Consider the following 18,553-nt stretch of genomic DNA (forward strand, 5'->3'; position numbering starts at 1 on the left):
TATTTACATTGCTTTAACCAAGGACTAGGGGTGTTAGTCATAAAATAATAATATCCATGGGTTTGCTGTACAATGTACATCATGTGATGCTTATGGAGAATATGAGTGAAGACTACATTACCCCATGTGGGAGCAAAGCTCCATTGGAGGACAAGCATAGAAAAAGACGGATCTTCACGATTTTAACTCATTATAATACTAGTTTCTGTATTGGGATGGACCCTTTAAAAAATTATGATTATTGTCTAAAAATTCACTCCAATCCAATCTCAATTATACAATTAACAATCTAAATCATTCCAACATCAATTTGCTTCACTTGATCAAGTAGAAAATCAAATATTGAACTACATGAGTACTACAATTAAATCATAAATTTTATTTGGTATTTACTGAAATTAAGTGTTATATCTAAATTTTGAAAATTATATATTTTAATCATATCTAAGCTAATAATAAAAGTAAGTAATTAAATTATTATGATCTGATTTTTTATTTAAAGGATAATATAATGTTAAAGTAAAATATAAATTAATCCAAAATTTTGATATTGGTTATAAAAAATTAAACTACTGGATTGAATTTTTTTAAAAAAATTAAATTATGAAACAGGCCCCTTAGGGAAAATGTGAAATTAAATATAAACAATGTTTTAAAGAGGATACATTCACTGATTAACGAGTATGCCAGGTGCCATTAATTGTCTTTTGCTAATTTCGCTTTCTACTCGAGGACAGAACTATCATATATATTTTAACCATTTCCTTTGTTTTTTTGAAAGCAATATTGTAACCATTTCCAATGTCATTATGCAGGGACCATATTTAAAATAAGTTGGATTAATTATTTAATTACCTCCGCACTTATTTCTGATTTTAAGTTTGGTACTTAAAAGGAAAATGTTGTTTTTTGTTCTCCATTACTTGCTGGTCACTTTAAAATGGAAAATTGCAATTTATCCATCTTAAAATCATTAAATTTATATATAATAAAATTACATTTGATCTCACAAAAGATGAATTCAGGAATAATGAAATTATATTTTGACCTCTCAAAATTTTATAATTTAATTTTGACTCTTTTAAAAGGTTTTCTAGAAGTATAAATATAAAAGCTTTTTAAATTTAAAAAATAATAATAAATCTACAACAATTTATAGATATATTATATAAATAATGAGGAAAAGCTGGTGAATTGATCTCAAATATTGGCCATAAATTCAAGTTGAAGTTCAAAGGAAAGCAAAAAGATAAGGGAAATCGGTGTTATATTTTAATGTCTTATTAAAGAGAGGATGGAGAGCATTTTGTATGGATTGGTTTCAATGATATCATTATCTATCTGTAACTTAATTATTTAGAGGACTTCACTTGTAATTGAAAATATCTCATCACATTAGGATAAAAAAATTGCATTTAAATGTTTGACAATTTGTATTATTATTTATCATCATCATCCCAATGTTAATGTTATTTGGAGATTTTGTTTTAGTAAATATTGGTGAAAAACTAGATTGATTTGTTGCTCTTGAAATTCATCTTGCAACAATGGTCTCAGATAAACTTATGTTGTCAAGTTGAACAGAGATTACGATTGTTTGCGCAATTTGGACTAATAATCTTATCTTTGCAGAGTAATTCACTAAAAAATTTCTCATAACAACTAATGATTTAAACTCTATCTATCAAACACTGGTAAGGATTATTGTACACTATTTTCACTCCCTCTTCCCAAATATCATCATATACAAAGTGAATCAACTTTCCGATAAATATTTAAAGATAACAAAGTGAATCAACTTAGGAAAATGTTCCACATCCAAATTCCTTGCCTGATCATTTTGACTCTTATAATTAGCTAATAGAGTTCTATCGAAATTGAACTCTTTTAAATTTACTTATAAGTAACTTTAAAGTCGTTCAAGATCAACTTTGTGAATTAATCTTTAAATATTAATAGTTAACTACATAACCAATTCTTATGTGTTTATGTTTCTCATATTTACATTTTTGTTTTGAAATGTCATTAATAGTATTACAACACTTCGAACAACATCTAAGATGTCAATGAATAAAAAACTTCGCCACTCCAATTGTGGTCATCGACTATGCATTATTTGTTGAGGCAAGATATGATGTTGAAGCCAAATGGCACTCAGCAGTGTTCACTGTAGACTGCCACTGAGGCAATTAAATTACTAGCTTTATTTGAGTTGAAAATTTAATGAAAGAAACACTTACTACAGTATCTCAACTAATCGCAATAACTGAGTAGAAACACTTACAGGTTTGGCATCGAAGACTTGGTCTATTATAAAATCGATTTTCAGGATTACTCAGATAGCTTATTTTCATTTAAACTTTTAACGCAACATAAGAGCCCAGAACACAGCCTAAGTGTTTCACCCTAGCTCTGATACCACTAAATGTAATACCCCATACCTGGCTTAGACGACAAGGCCAAATCTGGGAAATTACCACGAGTTCTTCTCAATTCACAATATCCAAAATTTAGTTTTTAAGCAAAACCAACAGAGATTAACAACTATAGAACATAATACGTCACTTATAATCTTAAAACATTTCATGTCTCGAAATTACTGAAATTACTGAAAATAAGCTAACGAGGCTAATAACAACAAAACAGGTAAGAAGAATGACCGAGCTCACGATCCGTCTAACCGGTCAAGCCTATGTTTACCTGTAATTGAGTCAGCAAAAGAAATAAGTTAATGATTCCATTGAGAAATAACTATATATTCAGAAAATTTAGATTAGAACTGCTTAAGTCCTAATAACTGATTTCAGAATCAGTTCCAGAAGGCAAATCATTCAATTTAACAGATCATAGCAGTTCAGACAGATAGTAAGTCAGGCTATTCTCAAAGACATAATAAATCAGAATATATGCAGTTTTCCTATTTCCCACTCGCTACACACCATCTCCGACCAACCCAACACACAAATTAGGGTATTAAATACCCGTCTAACCCTACACACCACACAGTGTCGGTATGACACATTTCGATAATTGCAGACTAGCTGCCATATCAGAATACAAATACCAGTGGTTTAACCACAGTCTCAGAACAAAATACTTCCTCATTTACTTGATCTCACCCGATGCAGATGCAGATTCAAATAACAGTTAATACAGAGTCGTACACAACTACTCAGATACAGTTAATGTCCATATTGAATAGTTCAATATCGGTAACAGTTTCCATATAATATACAATAGATCTCTCAGTATTCAGTCTCAGATCACAAAATCATAACTTATACAGTTTAATCTATAGAAGGTCTACATTCGTTTCAAAGGATGCATACTGTCCGAGGGAAAAATCCAATTTTTGATCCATACGTCCGTCTGGTTTCACACGGCTTGACACACGCCCGTGTCGTCTGCTCGTGTAGTCCTAAATCGCAAACAGTAAGACACACGGTCTGGACTCACGCCCGTGTGAACCCTGTACTAAACATTTCTCACACATGGTCTGGACACACGCCCGTATGTCTCTAATTCGTGAACAATGAGTTACACGGCCTACCACACAGCCGTGTGGCGTCGACAATCATGTTTTTCAGTGTCCAAAATTCACAGAAAGTCGGGTTTTCATTACGTACCTGAAGTAGTTTTGAAGTAGGATCAACGTAGAGGACTCCTAAGACCTAAAACGAACATTCAATAACCAATTAAGCAATAATTCGTAACAAACACCAAGATTAAAGTGCAACCAAATTCATTGAAGTGTTTCGACACAAACCCAACTCAACACCACAATTACCTCTGTACAAATCCACAATTCACGAATCGAGAACGTTAGGGGAACCGTTATCCTCGAGACCTTCTCCTAAAGACAATAATCAAACATATAAACAAATGATTCAAATAGTTTAGGCAAGAAACCAACTTTGACAGAAGTGACAACACTAATGATTTTAGTTATGGAAAAACCGAAGTCATGAAATTAACTGAAACGAACTTACCCGACAATAAGAGCAGATACGAAGTACAGATCTAAGCGACAACCAAGCGGAAAAAGAAAAGAGAAGCAAAGGAAAAGAGCGAAAAAGAAGAAAAAGACAACAAAAGTAAGAAATGAAAAAAAAAAATGAGAACGAAGGAAAAGGATAACTAGAGGATATACAAAAGCTTAACCATTAAACCAACAGGCCCATTTTTGACATAAATTTGCACATAATTAAACTCAAATCAATGGCTCAAGAGTAGAAGTTAATTTAAAATAAAAGAGCAAAACTTCCTAAAAGCACAACTCAAACCCTTTACCTCAAACACATACACAAAGCACATAGTCACATGTACAGAAATTTAATTACGATAAATTCAATAGTCAGACATTCAATTTTGGGGAGTTACAAGTGCCAAGCTGTAGTGACTACTAAAATCAAACACTTCCATTACCTATTTTTAGTTTCAGCAAACAGCAACTGTATGTAGCAACATTATTGATGACTTTGATAGAAATCAAATTCTCTCTTCTCGTTTATTACCATGCCGAGCATCAATGTCTAAGTTCCAATCTGACATTGAGAGAGAGGAGTTTGACTGTGAACCAAGTTCAATTAAACCCAGCAAGGTTCGGCCAAAAACTAATCATATAATGCCATACCTCATTTTATCAGTCGACAAGGAAAAACAAAATGTCAAGTCAATCAATCATTAAACCGTCGGACTGTCATCAAAATTAACAAAAAAAAAATCCAAACAGGTAACAACTAGATTGAGATTTCCACACATGAAGTAGAAGGCCAAAATTACTCCAATTAAAGTAAAAGGATTGTTGGCCAAAAGAATTATTAGTTCAGCAGCTTACAGGAACAGTCCTAGCCGGAAACTAATAAAAGCTTAGGTTAATGATCATATAAGTTGACAAGTGTAGAATTTTTACAAAGAAATATTTACAATTGAAAATACACATTATGTTTGTAGACATCTAACTTACTCCGACTTCAAAAGCTTAACTTGAGCTCTCAAGCTCAGGTCCTGGTTTGTTCAAAGCGGACTCGATCAAAATAAAGCACAATAAGAAATTTCATTATTTATATATATATATATATATATTCTATCATCCAAAATAATTCTAGCTTCTTTTATTGGCTAATGCTACCAAATCAAATCACCGACAATTTTCAACAATTACACTATGCAGGTGCACGTATATGTCCAAAACCAGTAGAAATCGAAGAAAAACCATTTTTATCACATAAAAACACGCACCGTGTTACATGGATCTCAAATGCAAAAAAAAGTTACAAACAAGCTCGTAACAAAGCTATGATAGATATAACAAATACCAACATGACGGCTCTCGTTCCGAGATGACTAATTTTTACTTTCAAACCAATAGCTTTTAGCAGAACCTGACAAAGCTTGGGATGGCAGCTGCTGTATCAAAAACACATTGATATATTCTCAATCTTTGTGTCGCTCACCTCTCAAAGTAAATCCAAAAGAGGTGGTTGTTCGGATGTTGGCTTGGCAAAAGTTGTCCTTGAAGCTGAACTTGCCCCCCTACCTCGGCCTCTTCCTCTACCCACAGCCGTTGACGGTGGCGGTGCGAGTTTTGGAGCAGTCTGCTCATTCTTGCTAGAACCAAATATAGAACCCAGATCTGCTGATTTCTGGTTGTTGTAAGAACTCATTGAAGCTGAAATACCACGGTTTTGTTTCAAGAATCCAATACTGCTCTGGGAACTTCCACCGTTCAAAATACCTGTGTTCGAGGTTGAACTCCCATGATTAGGTCTTAGTATCTCCCCAGAGTTCTGGTTGCTGAACCCCCAACTATTGCTGCTGCTCTCTGTTGGGTGATTCATGGTGCCTGGGGTGCTTGTAATAGAACTGAATCCATAATTGTTCATGCCTGGTCCACCCATAATACCATTATTAAAGGTTCCAGAGTCATTTGAGGAGGCACTAGGCCGCGGAGGCCAGTTAGCAAAAGGATCTAAATCTTCAAAATTTGATGACAAAGATGTTCCAGCATTTAATTGCTTCTCGCCAATGCCTGACTCTACAGTAACACCTGAAGATGGACGAGGAGGCCACTCTATGTCAACTGCAGGACAAGAATTGGATGTTTGCTGGCTAGATACAGTGGATATTAAGGAAGATTGAGATTGTGTGGGTGCTGATTGAATTGACTGATCACCCAAAATAGAGTGAAAGGATAAATTGTCCTTGGGAGGCTGGTGGGCAGTGTGACTGGCATTGGCAGCTGCTCTGGTAGTAGGACCCCAGTCTTCATCCCATGCTGGGCTGCTTTTTGCAGAAGCCACAGTTCCATTTGCTTTGCTCAAGACTTGAGACTGAAACCCGTTGGCAGTGGTAGCAGGTTTTACATCTGGGACTCCAGAATCAGTTACAGTAACCCCACGGTTTTCTTCTATCCTTCTGTGTTAAAACAGAATTAGGAATTGCATCATAAGAAAATGTTGGAAAAAAGAGTTTGTTATTCAGAGAAGAAAAAAATTCATTTTTTATCATGAAAGCACAACAATAATAACTATACCTAAGAATATCCTTGACAAAGAGCATGTATTTGGCAAACTGCTGAACATTCAACTGTTGGGCCGTCAGAAGAGGTGTGAGTAGAGGGAGGATATGCTCCGTGGCGAATTCTACTCCATACTAACAAGATGAATGGGAAAGACAGATAATGAGCTGTATGCCCTCCAGAGGTCCCAATATACAATAGAAAACAACTTAAGCAACAGAAGGTAGAGTCTGTCATTACCTGCTTGAGAATTGAGTTTGAAACCCCTAGCGTACACATAAGTGTTGGAGCAGAATGATCAACGGCTGTGCAACGTTGAATGGTTTGCAAGACATCCAACACAGCCTGTCTATCAAGTGTGTTAACAAAATCTCCCAGGCAGAGCAAAGCACTGACTCTGACCTGCTCAAATAAACATAGAGGTTTAGAAGAAAGTAATCAAAATTAATAGAATACTGCAGCTATGTATTTTTTTTTAAAAGAAATGATTTATAAGATTTTCAAAATTTAAAAATGGAAAAGGCCCCACAATCTACACATATAGGTTACATGACATAGCAGTCTTGGTCATGACATCTAAAATTCAAGACTAATAATTTTAATATTGGGTAATTGCCTAAAAAACTCATACATACCGCAGCAATAGTTGTTTTCAGAGCTAAGCCATGAACACGAGGCAGAATGACTTGTTTCACAAGCTGAAGAGCACAAAGAATGAAACATTAATTCAGTAAACATAAGGAATTCCAACAGAAAAGAAACACACAAGAATAAAGATGGACATACAATGTGTTTGATTTCATACCATCAAATCCATATTTCACCTTGTCCAAATTCCTACTTTAATATATTAAAATAAATAATAGAAAAAGCTGCAATGCATTAAAAATAGCTTAAAGATGCTTGAACAAATCCATAAGGCAGAACAGCTAGTTGTGAAGCATAAAAAATTTAATTTTAAATAACTTGTTAAATGTTAGTACCAGCATTATTACTAAGTATCAGAAGCTCTATAAAAGCTAAAAAGAACTCAATATTTTGACCAAGCTCGTCTTTTAGAATTCTTCAAGATGAAAAAAAGCTAAAAATCCACTATGAAGTTGTTTTAGGTATTGTATGTAACTTAGATAGGTTAAACACCCAATATGATGTTATAAAGGGAATGAAGCTCATGCCATGGAGGAGGAAATCTATTTGCCCATTTGATGTGAACCTCGTATACTTGCCGTGAAACTTAGCAACAATGAATGAAATCGAATGCCAATTCCAATAGTGGTTCTTGTGAATTTCCATACAATTGATAATATTGGTCCCTGATTCTACAAAGTTAGCGGGTCAATATTCTGTTTCAATTGATAATATTAGTCATCACTTCTTCATAAGCAACAGGTTTGATAATTCGTGTCTTTGTAACCTATTGGATAATCCCAGGGTCCAATTTCAATCCTTGTTGCTGATTCAAGACACGTACGTGAAGTTCACATCAGCACTAGATAGGGGTCTTTGCTTTTGAAATAAGAGAAACATCAAAAGTAAATTAATGGAACGAGAAATTTTATGAGTTGATGAACAAAACTTAACCTAACAAAAAGTGTTGGATAAACTAGGAACTGTTTTAATAAAAAACAACACTGTGAGGCAAACCACTATGTTTCTTTACAGTAAGATAAAGGAAAGATGGCTTCTAAGAAACACACAAGCACAGACAAGAATGAGATAGAGCATGTTGGTAAAACTCTGAGTAACTAATAGAAGCTTGGCAAATTATACAAGAAGAATGCCAAACAAGGCTCAAAATTGCATGCTGTGTTTACCCATTAATCCTCAGACAACTATACATTTGTTTCATTTCAAATCCATACAAAATGCAGCTAAGAAAAAGAACAGTACAACTTTATTCTTTCCTTCTGCAGGCAGTGTAATTACCTTCTTTTAGCAACTAAAGAAAAGATTAAATCTAAGTCTGAAATTCGTACATTCGTCTCAGCACCTATAGTCTAGGGATGGTCTACATCATCCAACAAAGAACAGGCACAAATGATCATTACGCTTTTCCCAGTACTTAATAATTGATAATAACAACCACAAATAGTATCCAAGTCAAAAGGAATCCAGAAAAATCTCTGATTCTCTTCTAACAGATCAGTATTATTGCATATAACAAAATATAGGAAATGTAAACTTCTGACAATGGCAATCCATTTAAAAAAAAAGAAAAAAAAAAGATGACAATCACCTGTGTATCAAGTTGCCTGCCAAGGATTACAGATTTTCTCAAAACTTCCTCTTGTATGCGAGGATCATTATCATCATAAGCTCGAAGAAGCATGGGCAATACATGGGATACTAGGTGCTCCGAACTTGCCTACAGTAAATAGAATAACTATAATTAAATGATTAAGTGTGATTCAATAAAACAAGCCTTTTAAGAAAATGGGAAACATGATGCTGCAATTTCATAAAGGAGCATTTTCAGCAATTATTATTTAGTGGGATTGTAGCACAAAAGCTCAAAAAATTTGAATGGCACCACTGGAGGAAATTATATCAAGCTTATTCATTTACATGATTTTCTCTATGTTTCTGCAATTTTACGGACCCACTAATTAATAGCAGTATAAAGATGACTAACCATAGAAATCTAAGTACACATATTATATGTCCTTCAGCTAAATAGTTATGATAGATGCAAAATTGCATTATTTCAAAAAAGGTATCAGAAAATTTTGAGCAATGATGTTTCTCTGGAGAAACACCACATTACTTTTATGAAGTATTTCTTAGTACTTGAAACATTAGAGAGAACAATACCTTATAACCTAAATAAAGTTTAAATATAATATTTAAAAGAAGAAAAAAAGTACAAGAGAAGGGCAGGGCGAGTAAAGAAGGATGCAAAGATAATTGACTTATTAAACCACTTCAGATTTTCTTTTGCTACTAAGAAGTTCTATGCGCTTACTGGTAAATCTGAAGTACTAAAGCTTTATGGTTATATTTGGTATTGGGCATATATATTATAGGATCCTAGTTTGGGTTTGTCTTATCCTATTATGTTTTTTGTTTTAAGTTTGCTAGTTTTTTAGAGTCTCAGTAGTTGTTGAAGTCAATTGAAGTGGAACTTCAATTTTCTTAGGATTAGGAAAGCTCCAGTCTATATAAATTAAAGGACTCTTTCACTTGGCAGTATTCTATCATTCTCTGATGCAATACACCTTAGATCTGACTCCTAAGGAACCACATCTGTGAAGCTTAGGATCTTTCTTTTCTTCTTGATCATCTGCTGCAGGCAACCTTATGTTTGACTACCCTTACCAATCTCTTCTTTTCCTCTTTTTCCTTTCTTCTATTTTGTTTGTTTCTTAAGAATCTCATAGTGAAATTAAAGCCTCACCGCCTAGCTGTCATACATCACTGAGTGTGGAGGAACTGCAGGGTCGGGGAGGGGATATCCAAAGACTAATCAACAAGGACAATATGAAAGGCAGCAACCAGTATCATCAACTGAAAATGGCTTTCTTGAAAATCAATTGAGCACCCAAAATAATCAGAAAAGTAGGTTACTAAATACCGTTCCAAACCACAGAGATCTAATTCGTCACCTTTAGCCATATCATGTAATATGCTACAAATTAGCAACTTGTTCATACTCACAAAGAAAACCAGACCACTCTATGCTCTGATTCTATTGAATGAACAAAAAAGAAAAGGAAATTTTGTCACTTGAGAGCATTCTTTAGAGAGCATACTACTTAAGTTATACCTTGTCGATAATAAGCTCCGCACGCTTCACCAGCAACAACAAGGTCTCTCCTGCAGCACTGCTCAGGACAGGCAAAAGAGCTGGCAATGTAACTAGCTCGAAGTCATTTTTATCCTACAAATCATTAGAAGTAACCAGTTCATTACTCAAAACAAGATAGAAACCTATGATTATACTAGATATAACTAAAAAGAGTATTAAGGATTACAACCAGATACATCACTTCATTCACATTTTGTTAACAGAGAACAGAAGATGAACTAAGAGACAATAACTCGCACTACATTACCTAATGATAAAACATAAAGCTAATTGTGGTCAGGTTATAGGTAACATCATGGAAACAGAGCTCAATTAAGAAAGATAAAGTTAATCTGCCATTTAATCAGAAAATATCTAGCATGCAGAAGATATCAAAAGGAATCCATAGTTTCACAACTATTAAGAGAGATTAGCATGAAGATACTTCAAAGACCAACACAATCTCCAAGCAATTCTTTTTGGATTCCAATTGCAAATAATAATAATAATAATTAAACATTCCATTGATATGCCAAAACCTGATTAAGAGAAAAACAAGCACCTGTGACTCGGCAATCGTGAGAACCATTGGCAGAATAATTGGCTGCATAACCAAATTCCTTAGTTCTGCACAAAGCGGCGGAAGTACCTGCATTTAGAAAATATTATGAATTGACTTGTTTTTGTCAGGAAAATGCATTAGATAATATAACTGAATCACTAGTATCAACTCCTCTAGCTCGCTGAACTAAAAATACCAACAAAATAAAAAGGGTGACAGATGACACTTGAAAATCTTGAAGAATATCAAATGCCTCACCCATGAGAGAGAAAGAAGCTGGGAGAAAGGAAGGAGAATGCACATGAAAATCACATTATGTTGCTCACTTAATTTCCAAATATTTTTAGAAGAAGACTCATTTTTAACAACTAAAATTTACTTAGGAAAGCAACAGTTAGGAAAAATGAAATCTCAAACCTTATATCGCAACACACGGGAGTCAAAATCTTTCCACATGTCAGATAAAGCTTTTAAAAACTCAGACTTCTGCATGTTATCTCTTTCCTGCAATAAAAAAAAAAATCATCACCCAAGAATTTAGCATTTTATGGCACTTAGTGGTGTTTGATACTTTGACATGTTAAGATTCGAATGTGGGATTCCCAGGAATGTGATTGGCAAGAACATAACATTACAACATTTGGTATACATGAGAAAGTGCCAAGTAAAATCCTAACAAAGTTACATTGATTAAATAATTATTATGATGGACTTAAAATAAATTTAAAATTAAATAATTGTTATGATTTTACAGTTAGAAAAAGTACTGTGCAAATACAATGAAAATAAACAAATAAGAAAAAAAAAAATTTTAAAAAAAGGCAATTTAGTCTCAGAGATAAAATTTTTAACTTTCCAACTACATGGGAAAGTTAATTATCCATTATTATTCAAAGGAATCACATTATCAAGTTTGAGTGAAAGTAATTCCCAAAGGAAAGTTACAGTCCTAGGAAAGTCAATATTTTTTAACATACCAAAAGCAGGAATCACTCTCCCACCTTAAATTCCTAGAAAAGTGATCACTTTCCATTGTACCAAACCCCCTCTTATTTCAAGCAAATTACTCCTACATGATTGCATTTGATGAGCATATGTTAGACAAGCAAAAATTAAAATGCATACAAGCATGTGGTCGAGGAAACGAAGAGCGCGCAACCTAGTATCATCCCGGAAAAATGGAGAACCTGCAAATACATTACATCAAATTCAAAACCATTAAACTAATCCAAATAGTAGAGTTTCAACACCAATTCAATAATAATTATGTGGAACTGACAGAACACTTCAAGCCATTTGCTTTAATTTAACTACATATCAAACTTATACATCATGCAGCAGTTTAAAAACTTGATAATAAGGGCCCAAGCCTTTCATTAATAGCAGAAACATAACGCATCAAACTCAAACAAAGCAAATGCCATTTTTTTATTTTTATAATTAATTTTAATTGTTTATGATGTAAAATTAACGATTTTATATTTAAAATAGAAAAAATAACTTAAAAGTTCTATATAATTTTTTTTAAAATATCATATAAAAGTTATTGATTATTTGTTATTTACTTGAAAAAAAATTAGAAATATTAATAATAATAATAATAATTGAAACTTTACCAAATAATATCTAAAAGGCATAAAACAAAGCTCATTTTGTCAAAATAAATCAAAAATAAAAAATTAATATGGAAAAACCAAAAACTGAAATGAATTATGATGGACGGTTCAAAAAATCCAAAGAACCTGATCGAACCAATCTCACCATCTTAAAATGTTTAACTCTAAACAAACTTGCATGAGGAGAACAAGCTCTGCCATTCGAAAATAGTTTTTTTTTTCCTTTTGTTGTTTGACATATAAAAGATGACAAGGTCTAGAGACTGAAATTATCCAAGTATTACCAGTAAAATCCAATGCTGATGGCCTGATAGATTCATTTGCAGAGAGCATCCTCTGTAAATCATGGATTAGTTCTGGTGGAACAGAGGAGAAAGCTTCATTGGACAAGTATGTCAATGTATTCATATACTGCAGGAAAGAAACACTACAATCAACCACTAGTACTATAAAACCAATCTAGAAAGAGCATAAAGCAGAGAAGCTCAAGTATGTTAATATGCTAACTACAGTATTATTATACATAAATTTAAAAAAACAAATAGGGAAGGGGGGAATGAATGATATAGAGCTAGTAGCCACAAAGTGCAAAGGGATATACTTTTTGATATGTTTATTTGCACTTGTTGATTTACAATGTCTTTAAAACACTCTTTGACGCATACTTCTCTAATTTGCATGAGGGAACAAATGGACAGCATGCTGGATGCATTGCAACATCTGAAAGCGGGGAGCACATATATATCCCATGTGAGTGACTAGAGATAAAAATTGAAATTCTATTTAATTTCTTTTACTTTTTTTTTCATTAATTATTAACTTTAGTAGTAATAAAGTGCATAATATCAAACTCTCTATTCTTAATGTTTGATTGTTGATGTCGTGATTACTTGGTTTTCTTTTATTTCTAATACTTTTAGCAATGTTTTAAATAACGGGATTAGTGTACAGTGGGGTGCCATCAATAAAAGGCATACACAAATACTTGATTCAGCAGATCTACCGCTTATTATGGATTATTGTGTTAGCTCAAATAATCGGAAGATCACAAGAGGGGGTGAATTGGTGTCTGAAATCTTTGCAAAGATAAATGGATTGAGAAAAATCAACACCAAAATGCATAGAACTCAGGCCTCACTTGCCTATGTCCTCTTCCTTAGCCTTACTTGCCAAAGAGTTCCCAATTCTCTAACTTAAATTGATATATTTCAAGGACAATGTATAACCTTTACAATCTTTATTTTTGTGTATGCTAAGACAGAAACCTCTCCCCTTATCTTTACAATGGCTAAAGATAGAAATCACTCCAGATTTCAAGGCTCAACTAGCAACCTTCCCAATTACAAGTGGAAGTATTGTAAGTTGGAGGGTGAAACTAATATTTAGAGATTCATGTTCCAAGGAAGATGGTCTAGTTCTTTTTATTACCAAGGAAGACAGTATATTAATTGACACACTAATATCTCCCTATCACATGTGTGAGTGGTTTGACACCAATGGAACCTTCAAAAAACTAGTATACTTAGGTGCTGCTTCACCTCCAAAATTGTTGGTATGGCTATTGCTGGTTTTGAGCTATGTGGTGGTAAAGCTTATAGAATTTGTGGTTCACCATATTCATTGCAAAATTTTGACATCGACCAAAGGACTAGAACATTCAAAAACCAAATATTGCAGCTTAGACTATCATAATATTAATTCCTGTTTCCTGAATCCTGATGCAAGATTTGTGGAGATAAAAGAAGATAACCTAATACTTGAATTGTCATAATCATGTATGGTAAAAGGTAAAAAGCAACATGTTATGTCTAGATGGAGAATGGTGCAGCTAACACATACTTGTTTATCAAGCAAATTTTGGATCAATTCAAAAGGATAAAATTATAAATTAGTAAATACCATCTTGACATTGTTGTGACAGTCGAACAAAGGCTTTCGAGCAATTAAATGGTAGGCAAGGCATCCAAAGCTGAAAATGTCAGAAGAACATCCAGCTGAAGATGCTTTACTACGAACCAATTCAGGTGCAGTGTAATTCAAAGATGGCTGAAGAGGAATGACAGAATCTTCAGTATCATATTCCTGTACAGACCACATGAAATCAGAATACAATAGCTAAATACAGATCATTACCGCAACATGGTAACTCCATCCATCATGACAAATGACTTGATAAATTAACATAAGTATACTATATTTATGAAGATAAAGCACCACATAGCCAACAAGTCAAAATAAAAAACATGAGAAAGCAAAGCCTAAAAAGTAGAAAGAAAATTTACTTGAAAATAGAAACATTGACAGCAAAGCCAACAAGATGCTAAAGAAAGGAGTTAAAATGGCATTCCTAAGATGCACAAACAGTAATAAATATGATAAATATGAATGGCCATATGTGACTTCTATGAAATCATATTAAGATATAGAAACGCACTACATTCATATTCATCGTGCTAAGGCCACCTAACAAAGAAAGCACCACGTTAAGCAAATTATCAATAGTGTATCAGACTACATAACTAATTCATGAGAGTGAGTTAGATTAGAAACGGAGATGTGCTTGACATGGGTAAATTCCAAGTTTTTCCTCACATATACATGGTCAAACCTCCATGCCCGCATCCATTGGAATAGCTAACTTGTTCCATATTTTGATGTCAGTGGTCAAGTATAAATATTTGAATTAATATGAAAAACATTCTTGAATTTTCTTTGAGTGCAAGAAAGAGTAGCATTCTTCCCAACTCCACCCACCCTTACAACTGGAGCTAAACCCATAAAATATCAAAGTCTTACTTACAGAATAATGGAAGGCCTGTACATTAGTCAAATCACTAGAGGCCTGGTCTTTTAAGATAGCAAAACCAAACCCACCAAGCTTCCAAGCTCCATGCGATGTAATCAGGACATTCTGCAAAGTACAAAGTATTTAGACAAACCTATACAGCAGTTATCCGCAGCAATCTATCCAGCAGTCAAAAACTGCACCCTAAAATAAGCTCTTTTATACAATGGAAATTTCATTAAAAGAGGCAATAAAAAGTGAAACAAGCAGCTAAGAGCTGAAGGCCTAAACAAGCTAAGTAAGAAAAAGACAAAAGTTTTGGAAAAAAAAAAAAACTAAGAACAAGAGGATGAATCCATGAGGACAGCCATAAATCACCAGTAGTTCTTTATAACAGCAAATCAAAATAATTTTGTAAAAAGGGAACAAAGATCTTGAAGCATTATCAATAGCCATATTAGTAGAAATCAGGAAAATACTTTTACAAAATAAAACATTAAAAAAGGTAAAGAAGTAACCTCGGGTGATATAGCGCAATGAACAAGACGTGCATTGTTATGAAGAAAATCCAAGGTTTCTGCAATCTGAAGCAAACCATGCTTCACCTCCAACAAACCCATTTCCTGTGAAGCAAAGACACATTAAGTTTGCTATAATTATAAAGGACATGATGGTTAAGACATAACACGATAGCAGATCATTCAAGCACTCAGCATTCCCAGTGAAATTTCAAGAACAAGTTTTACACTTATACAAAGACAATTCTAAGACAAACATATTCAACGTTCAACAGCAAGAGGAGAGTCAACTTTCTTCCAACCTATAACTCGATAGCATTCCAATGTGTTCCAATAGAGCAAAACTAAAGAAGATTATAGTAAAAGGGACTAAAATTTTATCATTATCCTAATTGGGAACTTGTTCTTAAAAGGGTAAGTATATCATTTGACACTGAAACTACATTCAAAACGTCACTTAAATTCCAAATAATCAAACGGATTCTAATGTATTCCACTTCAATGACTTTTACTTTTGATTCCTATAAATCATTAAAAATGTAAGCTGATAATAATTTCAAAATATGTTATAGCAGTAATAGCACCTAAACTTACAACTTTAACCTTCTACTTGGTCCACTCTGAGAAAATAAGAATATTGTTTTACTACTCAACACTCCAGTAATCTGTCTATTTCTATACTTTCCAACATACCATTGGATGGGTTAAGGTTGAGACCTCTGGACCAAAAATAAAAGTGAAGACCAAGTGTAAGTCACATATTTGGGCACACCAAATACATGTCAAACTCCAGCCAAGCATGGTGAAAACCCAAGCTATAATACTTCAAAATCATAATTAAAAATATTGTGCGTCAATAAATTGTCTAAACAAAAGATTTCATCGTTTTGAAGCCAGGGTCTATAATTAGGTTTTACTTTTTTAACAAACAAGGGGCCCCACTTTTGGGGGCTTATAACAACAAAGAATTCATTGTCCAAGGAAAAAGTTACATCAGTAATTGCTTAGATCATTGATCCAATACTCTAAATGGTATATAGTGATCACAGGTATGGGAAATTTCTGTGTGGCTAAATGAGACCAGATTATAGAACCTCAATACTATGATTAACCATTTTCTTAAAAGCGAGTTATGATTTCTAAAACTTAAAGATTTCTCTAATCCGGTCTATATTAGTAAGTCTTCCCCTATCTTTATTCTCTATCATCAATTTGCAGATTTGATAACATAGAATACTGACAAGTTGTTAAACTTAAATACATGCTTTTTGAAATTTTCTCAGTAAGTTCAGCAAACACATCACTCAACATAGCTTCCTTTTACCTAACCGATTCCTGCAATTGTCTGATTAAACCCTACTATTTTACAGGGCAGACAATTTCACCAACCAGTTTCCTTGCTGTCTGACACCTTTTGCCTCTAAATAGTAAATACAACAACAGTGTTTGATCACCAAGCAACCACAATTTCAACACTTGCAACTGACTTATTTGTAACTTGTAGTCTACAATGCCCATTCCTCAATTTTAGCAACTGTTCTTCTTAAAAGGTCGGATACTCCCAAAGCTCCGTTGATATAGAACAAAAGCAAGCACATTGCTAAGATTATCTAGTAGAAACTATAATTCACCATTTATAGTAATTCCACTAAATTGGGTAAAGCTACTCCAATTCCACAATCAAGCACAAAATTGATCCTAAAGAGCTAAGACCAAAATTAGAAGCCTTAGTACTAGATAACCCCGCCTGCACTTGGCAGCCAGAGAAAAACCTCATCGCGTCGTTCGTTATGGATCAAGATCCTAGAGAAGTACATTACTGAATATGAACATTTACAGTATTACCTAGTAGTTCACAAATTGGTCTGCTGAGATCAATTCACAGATTTGGATCAACTATAACTATTTAACATCCAATAATTGATACCAAGCAATGGAGTAATAAAAAAAATTGAAACTGAACCAAATGCAAATTCAATCAGGAGAAAGAAAGTAGAGCACGTACCATCCCTTTAAGGTCCTTAGGAACCTGGGCAACATTCTCGACGTTCCCAAGTGTATTAGCCACCGACGCAAACAAAGGCTCCGTAACCATGGCCATCGCATTCTTATTCTCATCCAAAGCCTGCACCACGTGGACCACTCCAGGATGCCTGAGCCTCACCAGCTTCGCAGCATCGGCCCGTATCAGATCCAAGAAAGAATCTTCGGCCACCTTGGAAAGCCCCGCACGCGCACGTGCCTCCGATAGAACCTTCTTGTCCAACAGCCAAACACATACCGTGGGGTACTGGTGGGGGCGCGTTCCGTCACGCGCCTTGGCGGAGTACAACTTCCAGGCAAGACCTGGGCCTGCAGAGCCGATCTGGTCAAGGAGCTGATAGTCCTGGAGAGCTTTGGGACCGGTTACCTCCTGTACAGTTGTTTGTACGGTTTTCTCAATAACCGCAGCTGTTTTGGCCAGGGCTTGCGTAAGGGTTTTCATGTTGATCGACATTTTTTTCTGTCGGGCATAAAAATGAATGAAATAAAAAAATTTATTTATATATCCAAGAAATAATTGAAGGAATTATGGAAGAGGAAGGAAGGACGTAATCAAGCAACAAAGAAAGAAAGAAAGAAGAAGAAGGAAAATTCAATTGTGGTCTCTGAATCAGACTTTGGTTCCCAGTTTCTTCCCTCTCTCTATCGGCTTTCTCTCCTTTCGTTGATACACATATTATGCGCTGTTTCTCCTTAGTTTTATTTAGTCCAAGCCATATCAATTT

The 18,553-nt window shown here is 34.2% G+C and overlaps 1 protein-coding gene across 2 annotated transcripts; it reads right to left on the reverse strand.

Moving 5' to 3' along the window:
• Positions 1–5,199: 5,199 nt before the first annotated feature.
• LOC105770348 (SCY1-like protein 2 B) lies at positions 5,200–18,553 on the reverse strand. 2 transcript variants are annotated; one of them, XM_012591513.2, is made up of 15 exons: positions 18,445–18,553; positions 17,791–18,288; positions 15,786–15,890; positions 15,283–15,393; positions 14,382–14,564; positions 12,767–12,893; positions 11,992–12,053; positions 11,284–11,370; positions 10,867–10,953; positions 10,284–10,397; positions 8,757–8,885; positions 7,156–7,218; positions 6,761–6,922; positions 6,536–6,654; positions 5,200–6,417 (listed from the first exon to the last, which is right to left on the reverse strand). In XM_012591513.2, exons 2-15 carry the CDS (start codon positions 18,280–18,282, stop codon positions 5,460–5,462), a joined length of 2,799 nt encoding a protein of 932 aa, XP_012446967.1. In that variant the 5' UTR covers positions 18,283–18,288; positions 18,445–18,553; the 3' UTR covers positions 5,200–5,459. The 2 variants fall into 2 exon arrangements, with proteins under 2 accessions (XP_012446967.1, XP_012446966.1); XM_012591512.2 differs by having other exon boundaries at positions 17,791–18,552.

The sequence above is a fragment of the Gossypium raimondii genome, chromosome 5 (genome assembly GCF_025698545.1).
Source record: "Gossypium raimondii isolate GPD5lz chromosome 5, ASM2569854v1, whole genome shotgun sequence".
Classification (NCBI taxonomy): Eukaryota; Viridiplantae; Streptophyta; class Magnoliopsida; order Malvales; family Malvaceae; genus Gossypium; species Gossypium raimondii.